This window comes from Podarcis melisellensis (genome assembly GCF_964234715.1).
Source record: "Podarcis melisellensis genome assembly, chromosome: 13".
NCBI classification, from domain to species: Eukaryota; Metazoa; Chordata; class Lepidosauria; order Squamata; family Lacertidae; genus Podarcis; species Podarcis melisellensis.
This window is the reverse complement of record NC_138545.1, coordinates 24,737,196-24,754,147: the sequence shown is the minus strand read 5'-3', so window position 1 is coordinate 24,754,147 and position 16,952 is coordinate 24,737,196. Positions and strand designations below refer to the sequence as shown.

The 16,952-nt window shown below is 39.5% G+C and overlaps 4 protein-coding genes across 4 annotated transcripts; 2 read left to right on the top strand and 2 right to left on the bottom strand.

The window, feature by feature from the left end:
• Positions 1-2,614: 2,614 nt before the first annotated feature.
• LOC309355554 (olfactory receptor 5F1-like) lies at positions 2,615-3,541 on the top strand (the record flags this gene model as incomplete). Its single annotated transcript, XM_081886499.1, has 1 exon — positions 2,615-3,541. One exon carries the CDS (start codon positions 2,615-2,617, stop codon positions 3,539-3,541), a length of 927 nt encoding a protein of 308 aa, XP_081742625.1.
• A 5,066-nt stretch (positions 3,542-8,607) lies between these two features.
• LOC309354782 (olfactory receptor 6M1-like) lies at positions 8,608-9,564 on the top strand (the record flags this gene model as incomplete). The annotated part of the gene is made up of 1 exon (XM_081885053.1): positions 8,608-9,564. The coding sequence occupies one exon, from the start codon at positions 8,608-8,610 to the stop codon at positions 9,562-9,564; it is 957 nt and encodes a 318-aa protein (XP_081741179.1).
• Positions 9,565-11,982: 2,418 nt separating this feature from the next.
• LOC309354781 (olfactory receptor 14A16-like) lies at positions 11,983-12,900 on the bottom strand (the record flags this gene model as incomplete). The annotated part of the gene is made up of 1 exon (XM_081885052.1): positions 11,983-12,900. Exon 1 carries the CDS (start codon positions 12,844-12,846, stop codon positions 11,983-11,985), a length of 864 nt encoding a protein of 287 aa, XP_081741178.1. The 5' UTR covers positions 12,847-12,900.
• Positions 12,901-15,879: 2,979 nt separating this feature from the next.
• Positions 15,880-16,746, bottom strand: LOC309354780 (olfactory receptor 14C36-like; the record flags this gene model as incomplete). The annotated part of the gene is made up of 1 exon (XM_081885051.1): positions 15,880-16,746. Exon 1 carries the CDS (start codon positions 16,741-16,743, stop codon positions 15,880-15,882), a length of 864 nt encoding a protein of 287 aa, XP_081741177.1. The 5' UTR covers positions 16,744-16,746.
• Positions 16,747-16,952: the final 206 nt, after the last annotated feature.

Sequence of the window (16,952 nt, the reverse complement as noted above, 5' to 3'; positions counted from 1 at the left end):
TATCTCACATGAGGCAGCTGATAAATGGAAGAAGGAGAAGTTTGAGTACAGCAAGAAGGAAGGGACTCTGAAAGGGAAAAAGTAGCCATTTTAAATAATGGCAGAGGTTTGTGTGGAGTTTGCAGGGGATGACACTGAGAGGGGAAGTGATTGTTTAAAACAACATTTCAGTACAGTAAGAAGGGTGTTTGGAAAGGCTCAGTTGTTTTCACTTTTTGGTGTTATCATCTGTGTTATACTTCTCATTGTTAAAAACTGTTATGTTTGGGTTTTTTCTTTAAAAAAAATACAACCTCTCAATGTCCCTTCATCTCTCCTTTATTCATACCTTTTGCAATTGTTTAAAACCACAATTTTCTTCTCAGTGTCCTCCACCCAAACTTCTGCCATGGCAATAAATGGCAGGAGGGAGAAAGCATTGTTGCTACTCCACTTACATTACAGCATTCCAATTCCGCTTTATAAAAACAATTCCGCTTTTTAAAAACAAAAACAATTTAGGGACAAAAAGTATAAAAATACATGGCATGACATATTTGCTCTTCAAACATATCATTAAGGATTTCTGAACTGGTCATAAACCACATTTTTGTATGTTTCTATTAGAATTTTGGAATGCTTTAAATTAAGATTAGGAAATGTAAAAACACAAAATTGTCTCATGGCCTTTCCGATAGATATCCACTGTACTTATTCCCTCAGCTCTTTGAGCTGCTCCCACTTGAGAATATTTTAATGACTCAAGTAGATTCTTTACATTCCTCAATGGGACTAATTTCAACAGCCCCACGGTGAAATAATCTGAAGTTAGCATAACACAAGCATCTTACTATGCAGTTGTCAACAAGAAGGGGTGCTGGACAGCAAATAAAAAGGCACCCAAAATGAAATGTTGATTCATTTACTGTATGTCTTCAGAATTGACATCTTAGCAATGGAATGAGGTTTGTTTCTCTTTCTCTTTTAACTCTCACAATTGGACTTCCTTCCCCTGCTTCATATGATTTTAGACAGACCCCTCCCCCCACTGAAAGGGATGGATCTGGTGCCTTCATGTCTAGTTTGAGCCTGAAGAGTTTATGGCTAGGATCCAACAGGGTTATTTAGGCATGTTCAAGAACTTGGGCACACTAAAGGAAATGCTGACTTCTCCTCCTCCCCCCCCCCCTTTGAACAGGAGATTCACTGCTTTATCCCAATATGTGCTTGATGTGTAGTAAGGGCTCCTGGGATGCTCATGAAACTGGAATGAGTGTGGGTTAACTTGATCTGAGATGCTGTAACTGCAAAATGTGTAGCTTTCAAATATGTGTAGGAGTTGCCACTGTCATAATTTGAAGTACATCAGTGTAACTGGTAAATCAAGAATATTACAACACATGGAATAGTAGGCTCATTAATAACTCAATATAGTGTTGAGTGAATCCCTGATAACTGTAGAATAACACAGATTTTAACAATAGTGGTTGGCTTGTGCAGCTGCAAAGTCCTTTGCTTTCATTCAGTAGCAGTTGTTAGACCAAAGACAAACGAACAAAGGGGTCATTAGAGGAATTTATATGATATATGGGAAAATAGAATACAGAAGGGATAACCAATATATCAATACACATTTGTTCTATTTAATCCAAACATAGAGAGGTAGTGCTGAGGCAAATGGTCTGCTTCTTTTTAAATCTTGGTCTCAACTGGTCAGTCAGGATAGACCGGAAGTCGGAGGCCATGACCTGGTAGAAGAGAGGAAAGGAACAAGAGGAGACTGGGAGAAGCAGAGTTGGCAGCCATTGCAATGGAGGGAAAATAAGAAGACCGAGAAAAAGCTGGAGAAGGTCTGAGGCTAATTACCTCAGTGGTGACTTACAGGGAGAAGGGAGAAATGCATAGCGCTAGGCTGGATGTAACAGTACAGCAAATAAACAAAACAGGATGAGATCTAATGATAGCAAAAGTCTGAAGCTCAAAGAGTAAGGGCTCACCAGGAGGTCTCTGACACTAAACTTTTGAATCCGTAGGTCTTCTCAGTTGGAAGGAGGGAAGTGACATCTCCTTTTGTGTTATGCTCACACTAACCCTTCTTTAGCTCCAGTAGCACAGTAGTTTGTCTCCACATAATTGACAGGCATAGAGGAAATGAACTTAATCAGAGAGATTTGGCTTCCTATTTCTTTCTTTCAGAACCTCATAGATCAACACATAATGATGGAACACAAACATAGAGAGACACAGGTGCAAGACAGCACAATGCCTGGAGAACAAATTGTTCACATGACACAAACAATTAAGCCACATCACTTGTTACAGGACAAGGATGTTTGAGAAGTTGTTATTCATTCTGCTTTGGAGGGAAATATATCTAGCCCCAACAATCAATCACTCAGCATGATTGAAAACCATCCATGGAATCTTCCCAATAGCCATTTTTATGAAGTGCAATCAGTGCTACCTAACATTTTATCAGTAGCTGTGTCAGACTTTAAAGTCCCATTAAACAGTTGTCAATACTTAACCCCTCTTATTATGTCCCCCCCCCCTCCTGAATGTGCAGCTCTTTGTACAGTGAAGGAAGCCCTCTGAGGAGTCCTGATGTCTTCTGAAGATAGAAATCCATGGCAAAATGGAAAAGAAAAACCAAACCACTCTGAAAGAATTCATCTTTTTGGGACTGTCAGATGACCCTAAACTCCAGAGCCTCCTCTTTGCTATTGGACTGATGATCTACGTAATCACCCTAACAGGGAATCTAACCATCATTATTTTAATACAGGCTGACCAGCACCTCCACACTCCTATGTACTTCTTGCTGAGCAACCTGTCATTTACAGAGATCTGCTACATCACCACCACCGTGCCAAAGATGTTGTGGGACCTTCTGTCCAAGGACAAGACCATCTCCTTTGCAGGCTGTGTGATCCAGATGTATTGTTTTCTAACCACAGCTGCCACGGAAGGCGCCCTCCTTTCTGTCATGGCATATGATCGCTATGCTGCAATCTGCCACCCACTGCGCTACACTTTGCTCATGAGCCAGCCAATCCTCAGGTGGCTTTTGGCTGCTTCATGGACCATTGGAAATATCAATGCCATTGTCAACACATCTTTTATATTCTCCCTGAACTTCTGTGGCTCCAATAAGATTATGCATTTCTTTTGTGACATCCCACCTCTCCTGCACCTCTCCTGCTCAGATACCTCCCTTGCTGAGTTGGTGACTTTCATAATCTCCGGAAGCATAATGATAACAACAGTCTCCTTGATTGTACTCTCCTACATCCTCATTGTCTCAGCTGTACTCAAAATTCACTCAGCACAGGGTAGGATCAAGACATTCTCAACCTGTGCTTCCCATCTTACTGTGGTGAGCATTTTCTACAGCACAGCCATCTTCACCTACATGTCTCCTTCCTCCAGCCGCTCCATGGAACAGGAGCGCTTGATCTCTGTGTTATACACCATCATCACTCCTTTTCTGAATCCCCTCATCTACAGCTTCAGAAACAGGGAAATGCAACTTGCATTTCTGAATGTTCTTGGAAAGAAATAACACATTGCATTCTGAAAGCTCAGATTTTTCTCTCCACAGACAAGTTGTGGATTGTGCTAAATTGCGAAACATCAAATAATCAGTTAATAAAGGAGATTTTCCATCTATTAATTAGCTCACTTTCCAAAGTAAAAAATGCTAAATTCTCCTGAACCACTATACAGTAGTGACTATAATATTAGTAACACCCAAAAACTGAGATCTGCAGATATTGTTAAATATTCAAAGAATGAGTGAAGACAGAGGGAGAGGAGCAATATTATTATATTCCTGTACTCCCATAACTCTTACCAAAGTGTCAACCATTCCTTGCTGTGGCTAGCAAGGGAAAGATGAAAAAACTCAGCGAATAAATAACAAACCCCATCTTAGAGTTATCTTACTAAGGTGTGGGGAGTAGGGGAGTAGACAGCTAAGATCACTATCAGGGCCTATGTATAACTTAAACATGTGATTTCACATCGCATGCATCTATCTATATCTATATCATCCATATCTATATCTTTATCTATCTATATCCAGAAAGGGTGAAGTAAATTTTCTTTTCCTTTTTTTAATTCTTTTTTCAGATTTTAAAATTTACAAACAATTATCAAACAACAAACATAGAAAGAGAATTCCGAAGAATCTCCTGGGCTTCCCTCCTCCCTTTTGTGGGTCCTTATATTAACCTTTCCTCCCTCATCTTGCCTATTAATCCAAATCTATTAAATCTCCATTATAACCAAAATTCAACATTAAACTATAAGTGGTACTCCAATCCTACTAATAATTTGAATTGTTTACCATGGTTTTTAAGGTAAATTATATATTTTCCCCATTCCTTATTAATAATTTGGTCTTCCTGAATTCTGATTCTTCTGGTCATTTTTGCCATTTCGGCATAGTCCATCAATGTAATCTGCCATTCTTCTCTGGTAGGGTCTTCTTTCCAACTCTGGGCTAGTAACATCCGAGCAGCAGTGGTCACATACTTAAATAGTCTTTTCTGATCCGCTGGAATTTCAGCACCTAGAACTCCTAAAAGAAAAGTTTCGGGTTTTTTAGAAAAAGTTATTTTAAACATTTTTTTTCAGTTCATTATATATCATCTTCCAGAATTCTTTTACTACTTTACATGTTACATTACAAGGGTGAAGTAAATTTTCCCCTTGTGGTCTTAGCAGAACTTTGAAAGAGCAGCATTCAGAGGAGCAACAAGCAAGTTCATATTAGGCATAGGAACTTGTGACTATGGGTGTCTGCAATATTTTTCAAGTAGGGAGCAAGTTCTTCTAATTTTTAAATGATGCTCCCATCCCAAGTACCATTCCATGCTGCCTTCAACTCCCTTCACCTTAATATTTTGCATCTGAGTGACCCACTCTAAACATAAATCCCAAACATGGTGCATTACAAGTGATTTAATTTCCCCCCCTATTTTGCTATCATAGTGATTCTTATTTTAATTTTATTTTTTGCCCACCTGAGCCTTCCTGATGGGATATAGGTCATTAATTTAAAAATCAATAACCACAATCCAAGACAAATGTGACAAAGGCTGTTGATCTCAGTGGGCTTAAGCATGCTTAAATCTGCTTTCGGTTGCATCCAGACTAAGGGCCCCTCCAGACTGGTCTTTTATTGCAGGTGTATTCTGCAACATATTCTTAACACAATAATTGTGCATTAGTGATAGAGCTATTATGCTTTAGTTGGTTCTGCAATGCTCCCCCAGTACTACCATATTAAGATTAGTTAGGCTGTCTCTTTATGGTGATATTTCAGTTGCATAGAATAAATGGATATGAAGTGCAATAAATACTAGGTGGGATTATATGGTAGACATGAGGATCTACAACTTATGTTAAAAGATCTACAACTTATATTAAAAGGAGGCCCATGCTGCAGAAATATGTATAAATGAATAGAATCTAACAGGCTTGGTCATTCATTTATTTAATTCAAATTGTTTTTTACTCTGTACCACTAGATAAGAATATTCAGACTTAGGTTCAATCACATCCAGCCACATGCATTTTATTAATTTGATTTTCTGATAGGTAATAAGATACATTTACATTTATGTAACTAGTTTTTCTCCAGTCATTAGTTTTGGGTTTAGTCAATCAGCTAGCTACAAATCCACCTAACAGTTATGAGAAAGTTGCACTTCAAGTCACCACCTTTGTAGAATGTGGTCAAAGCAAGGAACTGTGCAAAACTGAACTTTAGAAGGGAAAAGTCGAAACAATATTTTCTGCATTATTTTGGATGCCTAAAGGGCTTTACAAATGTTATTCTTTTCCTTTACAATAAGCCCCATTTTACAGCTGTTACAAATTGGAATTGCTCAGGGTCACAGTATGGGCCCTTGAGAGTGATGGGTTTGAACCCAAGTCAAAGTCCAACATCCTAACCCTATCCACTTCACTGTATCAGATCCAAAATAGCAGCTTGGGGTGTGTATCTACTATTGTTGTTCTTTTCCCCCCAGAAAGTTGGGAGATACCAATGTTTAATGAGTCTCATTTGGGTTTCTCCCATAGGGCCATGATGCCAGTGCACAAGTTTCCTGATCTCCCAACTTTAATTGGAATTGCTTCTGTAAACTAAATGAGGGTACTAACATACCAGGATGACTGCTAAATAAAATACATAGCACGTTAGGTGCATATAGTCCTACATATATATATTTGCTCAGGTGGCTTTCAATTTAATGTCCATTTAGCTTCACCAATTACAAGCCTGAGTGAGCATGTCATGGGAAGATGGCTGAAGAGAGATTGCAACCAGTGACTTCCAATTATTATTGAACAGAGGGAGACTGGTTCTTCTGCAAAAGTTATGTGATCCATCTACATCATTTAGCACATCAGCTGACCTGACTGATTGACTGAAATTTCCCCAGCTTTGACAAAAAGATGAGATCCATTTCAGGGATAAAAAAAGCAGCTGTCCCATGTCTGGCAAAGCATGTAACTACAGAAACACATCATCTGCCTTTGACCTGGGACTCACCATAATGAAGGAAAAATGTAAGTAGAATAGGAAATGCTACCATGGACACTCAATATGACATTGGACAGAATCCTTTTGAAGGCAAAAGGGGCATTGCAGAATTAAGACTTTAATGAGTGAGGATTATGATATGGTGAGGGGAAAACATGACTGTAATGGGTATGAGTGTTGTGAAAATATATTAAAAGAAGGAATAAAAATAAGGATGAACTATTAAAGCTGAAGAATAACCACAAATTTATTATGTTCACAAAGTATAAGGTTATCAGGGGCCATGAGCTGTGATTGCTAGGATCTAGCTCCAGTGTCAGAGGCTTTTTTTTAAGCTGGAACGCACCGGAACTCAGTTCTAGTACTTCTCAGGTGGGTGCCATTGCCACTATAAGAGAACAAAGGAGGCATTCATGGTGAGTTCCGGCACCTCTTTTTTTAGAAAAAATAGCACTGAGTTTGCCTCTGGATACCAGTTGCTAGGGTTCAAAAGTGGGGAGAAACTCAGGTTCTGTTTGAGAGAACATAGGAGAAAAGGATGGTGGACTAGGTGAGCCTTTGGCCTTGGCATGATTAACCAGGGCTAATCTATTGTTCTTATATTATTCAGAGTGCACTATTAATATATTGTACAAATCTGAAAAATAATAATAACCAATGATTGAATAAAAGTGTGTTTTGAATTAGAAAGCATATCATTGCCCTCTGATTACCTGTGTCTGCAACTATCTATTTAAAAATAATAAAACCTTGAGGCATTACTCCATGAAGACTAACTCAATTAAGATCATCTGCATGAGTAATGCATACTTCCAAAAATTAAGAGTTCTTTGAAAATTCTTGGTTACCTATTGTTGGGAGTGTACACATTTACAATGGTACATTTTTCACCCATCAATTTTTCCATCGAAATCAAAAACTGACCTCGTTTATTGCACTGCAATCTGTGACAAACAGAACAGGGTCATCTACCTTTGGGAGCTGAGCTCAGAAATTCTATTGTAGGTAATGACTGGGGTGCTGATATGTATAAGCAATGATCTGGTGAAAGTTAGAAGGAAGAGGGCTCTGTTAAAAAAGGGACATTTTCGTTTCATCAAATCAGATAAAAGATCACAATAATGTTTCTGGAGAATGTCGCAACATGCCAACTTGGAAGCCATAATTGGAGTAGATATAGTAAAATAAACCATTTGAAAACAACTGAAAAGCTTCCCATTTCAATCTAGCTCCTGAATGAATATTTCAAGATTTGGAAATGCTTCAGCTGTTCTAGAAGCACATGTGTTTAGCAGTCCAACACCACAGTCATTGCTACTGTTCTAAAAGCCAATGTGGTGTCATAGTTAGACTGAAATCGTTAGTGTTGGACTGATCCTTGGATAGCAGATTAAAATCTCCACTCACCCTTGAACCTAACTGAGTGACCTTAAGCCACCCACAGTCTCTTAGCCTCACCTGTCTCATGTGGTTGTTTGTGTGGATAAAATGGGAACCATGTATGCCACCTGGAGTTCCCTAGAGGAAAGGTGGGATATAATTGCAGTAATAATATAAAATATAATGAGTAAAAGGAAAATTAACTAAACTAGTATATTTTGCTGTGGACTTATCACCATTAAACTCTTTCCCCAAACTGCAACTCTTTCTTCATGCTACAAAGGAAAACTGAAATTAGGGAGTTTATAGCATTAGTTTTATGTTTAGGAGTATAGGAAGGATGTGAGAAGTTGCCTTATTTTGAGTCAAACCACTAGTTCATCTAGCTCAGTGTTATATACATTTGCTGTCAGTGGTTATCCAGGATTTTTTTGGGGGGGGGAGTCCTCCCCAGCCCTACGTGGTGATGCCAGGTACTGAATCTGGGAGCTTTTGCATGGAAAACAGTTATTCCACTACTGAGCTTTGACTTTTCCTAGAAATCTAGGTCTTTACCTACAGGAGCTCTTACCAAAATGGACAAATTAGTCACTAAGGAAACATATCACTGATTTTTCTAGAATGATTTTTCTTAATTTATTTTAATTATATACTAAATATTCCACTTTCTTTCAGAAGGAACATATGTTGGTATGATGACCTTCAGAAACATCTCTAAAACCATTGTCACTGAGGTTGTCCTACTTGGCTTCTCTAATCTCCACCAGTTTAAAAAACCACTCTTCTTCCTCTTCCTTGTCATGTACATACTGACTTTGATTGGGAACACTTTAGTCATCGTCATGATACATGTAGACCACCGCTTGCATACACCAATGTACTATTTACTCAAGAACCTCTCCTGGTTGGAGATCATCATCACCACAACTGTCACTCCAAAGATGCTCACCCTACTTATCTCAAAAGAAAACACCATATCTTTTGTTGCCTGTGCCTTGCAAGGATATATCTACTTTGTTGCTGGTTCCACTGAAGTCCTCCTTTTGGCTGCTATGTCAGTGGATCGCTATGTGGCTATCTGCAACCCTCTGCGATATACTGCTATCATGAACTCCCGTGTCTGCGTGCTAATGGTCCTGTCTTGTTGGTTGTGCAGCTTCTTTTCCATCTCTGCCTCCATGGTGCTGAAGGCAGGACTGCCTTTCTGTGGTTCCAATGTTATTGACCACTTTTTCTGTGACAGCGGCCCTCTTTTGGAAATGATCTGTGCTGATGTTCGCTTTCTCCAAGCCTTAGATTTGGCAGTTTCCTGCTTCATGCTTCTCAGCTCTGTATCTGTAACAACAATCTCTTATATCTGCATCATTGTCACTGTGATTAGGATACCCTCTGCTAAAGGCAGAAAGAAAGCCTTTAGCACATGCACTTCACATATCACTGTGGCATCACTTTATTATGGCAGCTCCATCTTTATCTATATCAAGCCAGCTGGCAACTCTTCAATGGAATTCAACAAAATAGCCACAGTATTCAACACAGTAGTGACCCCATTGCTAAACCCTATTATTTACAGCTTCAGGAACAAGACCGTGAAGGAAACACTAAGAGATGCATTGAGAAGACTGCAGGCCATTTTGCAAAGTGAGGCCTGAGATTGTTGAAGCATACTTGGAAAGATGGAATCTTGATTCATTTTTCCGAATTGCCCCTATATAGAAGAAGAAGAAGAAGAAGAAGAAGAAGAAGAAGAAGAAGAAGAAGAAGAAGAAGAAGAAGAGGAGGAGGAGGAGGAGGAGGAGGAGGAGGAGGAGGAGGAGGAGTTTGGATTTGATATCCTGCTTTATCACTACCCTAAGGAGCCTCAAAGTGGCTAACAATCTCCTTTCCCTTCCTCCCCCACAACAAACACTCTGTGAGGTGAGTGAGGCTGAGAAACGTCAGAGAAGTGTGACTGGCCCAAGGTCACCCAGCAGCTGCATGAGAAGGAGCGGGGAATCAAATCTGGTTCACCAGATTACTAGTCCACCGCTCTTAACCACTACACCACACTGGCTCCTACATGGGGAGAAGGAGCCAGAGGTAGAGCTGTTCTGCTTTCCCCCCACTTCCAAACAAAGTATGCAGCAGACAGGAGAGGCCCATAATGGGTATGGGAATGAACAAAGGTTGAGTGGAAATAAAGAGGTCATTAATTAAACTAGTTTTTATCATTATATTTCAGAAAGCAAAACCTGTTGTGGAGTGACATTGTGTGGGAATCCTGAATTCTTGCCTAATATCACATTGAGGTTCTATATCTAAGCTTTATGCAAGGGGCATATGTGAATCTATCCCTGACAGTCCCTTTACACATAAAAGGAATATGCCTAATTACAAATGTGTGAGGAAAAAGCAAATCTTCCTGTTTTTAGAGGTTTGTAGACCGTTATGTGTTCTGCAAAAGGTCGAGGAATCACCCGTCAGGTAAGACATTAAGCAAGTTGCAGTCAAAAACGTCTGCCACCACCACAGAGGAAGAAGAGACATTGGAGGAGGATGTGCCTGGTGCCTATCATTGGGGCCATGCCCTCTGCAGCAGCCCTTGAGGACTCTGGGGCAGCTTGTGCCTAAGTTTCCTACCTGCTCACTGCCTGCTTAGTGCCTGTAGTCATGTGCAACTTATAGGGTGCATTCAATAAACTATCTTTATGATTTCTCTGTGTGTGCTGTGCATTCTTGTGGAGGGGGATTGCAATGCTGGATAAGGTGGGTGTTTGGGGTCTGTGCAGTGGGTGCAATGTGGGTGCAACATGGGTGTTCTGGTGTGCTCCCGTGTGCTTGCTTACCTGGCCACACTGTCCCATGCTGTTGGTGCACATACCTGTGTGATAAGAGCATGTGCTGATGTGTGGTACACACATTGTGCTGATTGCCTGCCCCAATGAGCACTGCTAGAGACTCTGTGTGCACTCTGTGCCCAGTTTGTTTGTATTCCTGTGCTGGCAATTATGAACCATTTTTGGTGAGCTCTCTCTACAGTTCATACACACCTGATCAGGGGACTTGGAAACTCTCCTTGTGTGTCACAAGTGCACCCCATTCCCTGGTAGGTAATGCCAGGGGAGCTGGCTCTCTGTGTTGTGGTGCTTTCTTTTAGCTCGACTAGGCTAGTGCTGGACATTTACAGGGTGTGAATTTATACAGGCTTAAGTTCCACCAAGCTGCTGCATTCAAGAATGCTCAGTACGTCTCATGTGCCACATATGTGACAAATAATAATGTATGGAATGAATAACAAACAACATTCACTGAGATATATCCACTATCACACTGCACAAAACAAAACAAATTGAAGCAAGGGCTCATCCATACATCTGCTTGTCTCCTGCCTCATAAGTGCAGGTCAGAGTGGATTTCCACTTGTCCCATGCTTTCGAGGTACAAGTCCAAGCAATTTTGCCATGGCGTGTTGCTTTCCCCAGAAAACCCTTTCTTTAACAATAGACAAGAACAAAAACAAAAACAAACAGCCATCTGCAGAATGCACAGTTTCTGTTTGTTCCAATTCAGCTCTAAAGATTGGATTTTCCTGGGAGAATGTGGCAGGGCAAACAGAGGTGTGGCTGAGACCTGAAAGTATGTGCCTGTGTTGATGGAAGGAAGGTGAAATATTCTGAATATTCTGAATAAACAAAATCTTTATTTATTTCTTCTTATGTTTGTATTCTAACTTTCCACCAAATATAAATTAAGTAGATGTCATCAATAATGCAAATACAGTAAAATATAATAAAAGATGGCAGAACAGTAATAAAATACAAAGCAAAATAAAGCCATAAAGCAAGTTAGTTAAAATATTGGTAAGCATCTAATTAAAATGCTTTAAGATGCCAAGAAGGTCATCAGAGATTAAAATAGCTAGGCCTCCCTGGACAAGGAATGCCTAAACTATTGTAAACTAAACTATTGTAAAAAGGTAGCAAAGTTTATTGTTACAGAAAACTATTATTACAGGAAAAAGCTATGTAAGGTGAGCTCAGTGCTTTTTTTAAAAAAGCTGCATTGCAAGAAGAGATGAAACCAAAACAGGATTATAGGTGAACGGGAGGCTTCTTTTTATTATTCCTATCAAAAATAAAACCCAGCAATTTCCACAAGGCAGTTTTGATATCTTTGTTTCTCATGCTATAGATTATTGGGTTCATCAGTGGAGGCACCACAGTATATAACACAGCAAGCACTTCATCCAGATGGTATGGAGAATTAGAGGTTGGCATTAAGTAGGTGAAGACAGAAGTGATGAATAATATGGAGACAACTGTGATGTGGGGAATGCAAGTGGAGAAGGCTTTCTGCCTGTTTGCCATGGAGGGCATTCTCAACACTGCAGTAAAGATCTGAACATAGGACATGACAATGAACACAAAGCAACCAAGACTTAACACAGCAGTAAATAGAAGAGCCCAAATTTCATTGAGGTATGAATCAGAGCAGGAGATTTTCACCAGGTGTGGGATTTCACAGAAGAACTGGTGGATGACATTGGAGCAGAAAGGAAGTGAAAAGACAGTACCAGTGTGCAAAACAGCATTGAACAAACCAAACATCCATGCTCCACCTGCCATTTGAATGCAGCTACTCCATTTCATCATAGATGCATAGTGCAAAGGGTGACAGATGGCTACATATCGGTCATAGGCCATGGCAGTGAGGAGGAAGAAGTCTGATGATGCAAAAAGGATGAAGAGAAATGTTTGAGTAACGCACTGTGAATATGAAATCAGTCTTATGTTCATGAGAGAATTTGCCATGGATTTGGGAATGATGACGGAGATTGAGCCAACATCAAGGATTGATAAATTGACAAGAAAAAAATACATTGGGGTGTGCAGATGACTGTTGACAGCAACCAGGGTAATGATCAGAAGATTTCCCCCCAGGGCAGTCAGGTACATTGCAAAGAAGATCACAAAGTGTAAAATCTGCAGATCTCGACCCCCAGAAAATCCTAGAAGTATGAAATTTTCAATCATTGTTATGTTGAGAAAGGCATGAATCATATTTTGACTGTTGGAAGAAGAGAAACAGTATTGATTAATTCATTTGCACATAGAAGAAGGTGTCTTTATTCTAAATTCTGAAATATCTCCCTGTAATTTGCTACTTACCCCACCCCACCCCCATTTCCTGCTTGTAGTTCGTTTGTTTGTATTTTGCACCTGCAAAAAGGCACTTCCAACAAACAGCACCCTCAGATTCTAGTGATTCCTCCAAACAGCTGTAGCACACTCGTTCCCCAACCCACCTAATGTCATTATTTAACTGCCCTTCATCCTGAGATGTCAGGGGTTTGCCATGGGGAGAAGAAGCCCCACTATGCAACCAGTGTTTCATTCCCAATTCTCTGGGTCAAAACTCTTTAAGGCAAAACTCACAGTCCAGATTTGTGTAATTCTAACTCTGTGTTCTTCTGCTTAGAAAATAGCCTAAATGTGTGTGATACAGCTCCATACCTGAAGCTAATCAGGTTTGGTCATGAATGTTAACAGGATGGAAGAGTGTCAAGGAACCATAACCACTCTGAGATCTTTGGGGACAAATCTGGAGCATACAGGTCAGAAAAAAAATTATAATGCCTTGGATCCTATGATAACTTCATTTTGCCAGAGGAATTTTCCCATCCCTACCTCTCCCTAGCAGCCATCGATTTGTTAGCAGCCTCCTCCCCAAACTTCCAGAGAGGCATTTCAGGGGTTGCAAGTGTATACATTGGGGACGATAGAAGGATAGATGCTGCTTCTCTGAACTTCAATTTATTTATCCATCTCAGAAGAAATAGATTGAAAATAAGAGAATGTGCATGATTAAGCCACTATTCTAGTGGGATAGAGCAGGATTGGGGATACTGAACATACAAATGAGGGGATAATCAACTAGAAAAAGAAAACAACAACAGCAGCAGCAACATAATAACAATGTAATGGCAATGATATTTTAAAAAATAAAGATGGAAAAAAGCAAAAAAAAAAGTGGAATAGAATTAAGCGGAAGAAATTAAAGGAATATCAGCAAAGGAGATCTGAGGACACAAGATTGCAGGACACAGATAAAATGGGTACTGTATTTTTCTATATATTTCTTTGGCAATTCTGCTTCAAATGATTTATCAGCAAAATGGTTTCTATTTACCTTCGTTGGTCTAGGTGTCTCTCCCTTTTTTCTGACACCTTTTAATCTTTCACTCAGTAAAGTGTGAACAAATCAGGTGTATATTTTCCATTTTTTTCTCAGATTTGCCATAATTCTTTCACATCCCATGCAATTGCGAGTGATTCCTCTCTTTTTCTTCTCTCAGATCACAGCAACTCATCTTGGGTTGACAGGTGTGTCTTGGAGAAAGAACTTGTTTCAAACAGCAATAAAAGATGCAGGCTTATGTGATAGGAGACATATCTACCTAAATCATTTTGTTCTCTAAAGATTTACTCCCTGTTTCCCTGAATAGCTCAGCATTAATGGCACATAGTGGCTACAATGCTGACTTTTCTGACTACAACAGCCTACTTTCAAAGTTTGCAATCTAAGGCTATGTTGCATTGCATTTTCCAGTTGTCAATATCCAGTGAGACCCAGAGAGCTCCACTTTTGAATTTCCAAACATCCCCACATGGAATAGGGAGGCAATGTTTAAGTCATCCACCCAAGGGAACAAATGTAATAGCTGAATTGTAGCAGAGGCTGAGGCAATGCCAGCTCTTTAGCATCATTCTAAGGAATGGAAGATTTTCCTTCATCATTAGGTAAATTGTTGTACACCCACAAATAATCAAAGATACTAGGGAACACCAAGAAAAATTCTTATAACCATTTAGTTTAAGGTTAGCAGATGTCCCCATTTCCCGGGGACAGTCCCCGGATTTACAAATCAGTCCCCTGACAAAATCCTATCATTCCCACTGAAGTTGAAAAGTGTCCCCAGATTCATTGAAAAAAATCTGGTAACCTTAATTTAGTTGCAATACACACACACATGCATTAAAGTAACTTGGGGTAATAGCATCAGAAATATCCTTCCCCTCAAGAGAATATAAGAGCAAAAGAAGATTTTATGTGGATGCAACCAAAAGTCTATTTAGACCAGCATCCTATTTTCCAAAGCAGACCACCAGATGTTTTTGGAAACCCATAAGCAGAACCCATTTATGCAACTGGTACTTGAAGGTATCTGAACTTGCAAGTTGTGATGGACATCATTACTAGTAGCTATTGAGAGATCATTTCTTCTCTGAATTGCCTAATCATTTACAGTATAAAACTGTGTTAAATTCACCACATCTTATGGCAACAAAATTATGTTTAGATATAGTAGCAAGGAGGGTTACATCATGAAACACAGCCCTCTATGAATGAAAGGTTTATATTCCAGAGAAGTGCAGCAGCAGATATGCTGGGTAGAAACGCTGGATAAAGCAAGCTTGCTTCAGAAGGCTGAAAAGTGGGGTGCCTAGCAAGCAATAAATAGGCTATTACATGAGAAGATAAGGAATAAGAAGGGACAGCTTCTGCATCCAGAAAGACTAAAAGGGGGTGGGAGTAAGCCCTGTTATAATCAGTTGGCCAGCTCTGAGGTAAATGAGGTTATGATTGCAGCCATAGTCATGTGTAGAGTAGTTACCGTATTTTTCCGTGTACTGGACAATGCTTTTTTGACACAAAAATAATGTCAAAAAACTGGGGTTGTCTACATATAGAGGTAGATAAAACATGTATAAGTCATAATGCTTTCCAGGACACGAAATACAGAAAAAAGGATCTCTCTCAGGTTTCTGTTTGCAAAATGGCAATATAATTTATTACTGCAGAAAACTGTTGTTACAGAGATAAGCTTCTATGTTAATAATAATATTGTATTAATAATAATAATAATAATAATAATAATAATAATAATAATAATCTGCATTACAATATAAGATCAAAGAGGAACAGGATTAAAGGCAAATGGGAGGCATCTTTTTAGTTTTCTTACCAAAATTAAAACTCAGCAATTTCCACAAGGCAGTTTTGACATCTTTGCTCCTCATGCTGTAGATTATTGGGTTCATCAGTGGAGGCACCACAGTATATAACACAGCAAGCACTTCATCCAGATGGTATGGAGAATTAGAGGTTGGCATTAAGTAGATGAAGACAGAAGTGAATAATAATATGCAGACAACTGTGATGTGGGGAATGCAAGTGGAGAAGGCTTTCTGCCTGTTTGCCATGGAGGGCATTCTAAACACTGCAGTAAAGATCTGCACATAGGACATGACAATGAACACAAAGCAACCAAGACAAATTGATGTACTAAAAAGAAGGGCCCATATTTCATTGAGGTATGAATCAGAGCAGGAGATCTTAAGTAGGCGAGGTATCTCACAGAAGAACTGGTGGATGACATTGGAGCAGAAGGGCATTGAAAAAACAGTACCAGTGTGCAAAGCAGCATTGAGCAAACCACACATTAATGTTCCACCTGCCATCTGGATGCAACTACTCCATTTCATCACAAATGCATAGTGCAAAGGGTGACAGATGGCCACATATCGGTCATAGGCCATGACAGTGAGGAGGAGGAGGTCTGATGACACAAAAAACACGAAGAAAAACACTTGTGTGACACATTGTGAATATGAAATCAGCCTTATGTTCATGATCGAATTAGCCAGAGATTTGGGAATGATGGTAGAGGTTGATCCAAGGTCCAGAATTGATAAGTTGAGAAGAAAGAAATACATTGGTGTGTGCAGGTGCCTGTTGACAGCTATCAGGATAATGATCAGAATATTTCCCATCAGGATAGCCAGGTACATTGCTAAGAAGATCAAAGATTGCAAAATTTGCCATTCTCGGTCCCCCAAAAATCCCACAAGTTGAAAATTTTCAATGACAGTTATGTTGCGCACAGCCTCCATCATATTTTGACTATTGGAGAGCAGAAAAAAATTATCAATTCATTGCACATAAAAGAATCTACATTATTGATTTTTTCCATCAATTTCAGAATTCTATAAACTTTCAT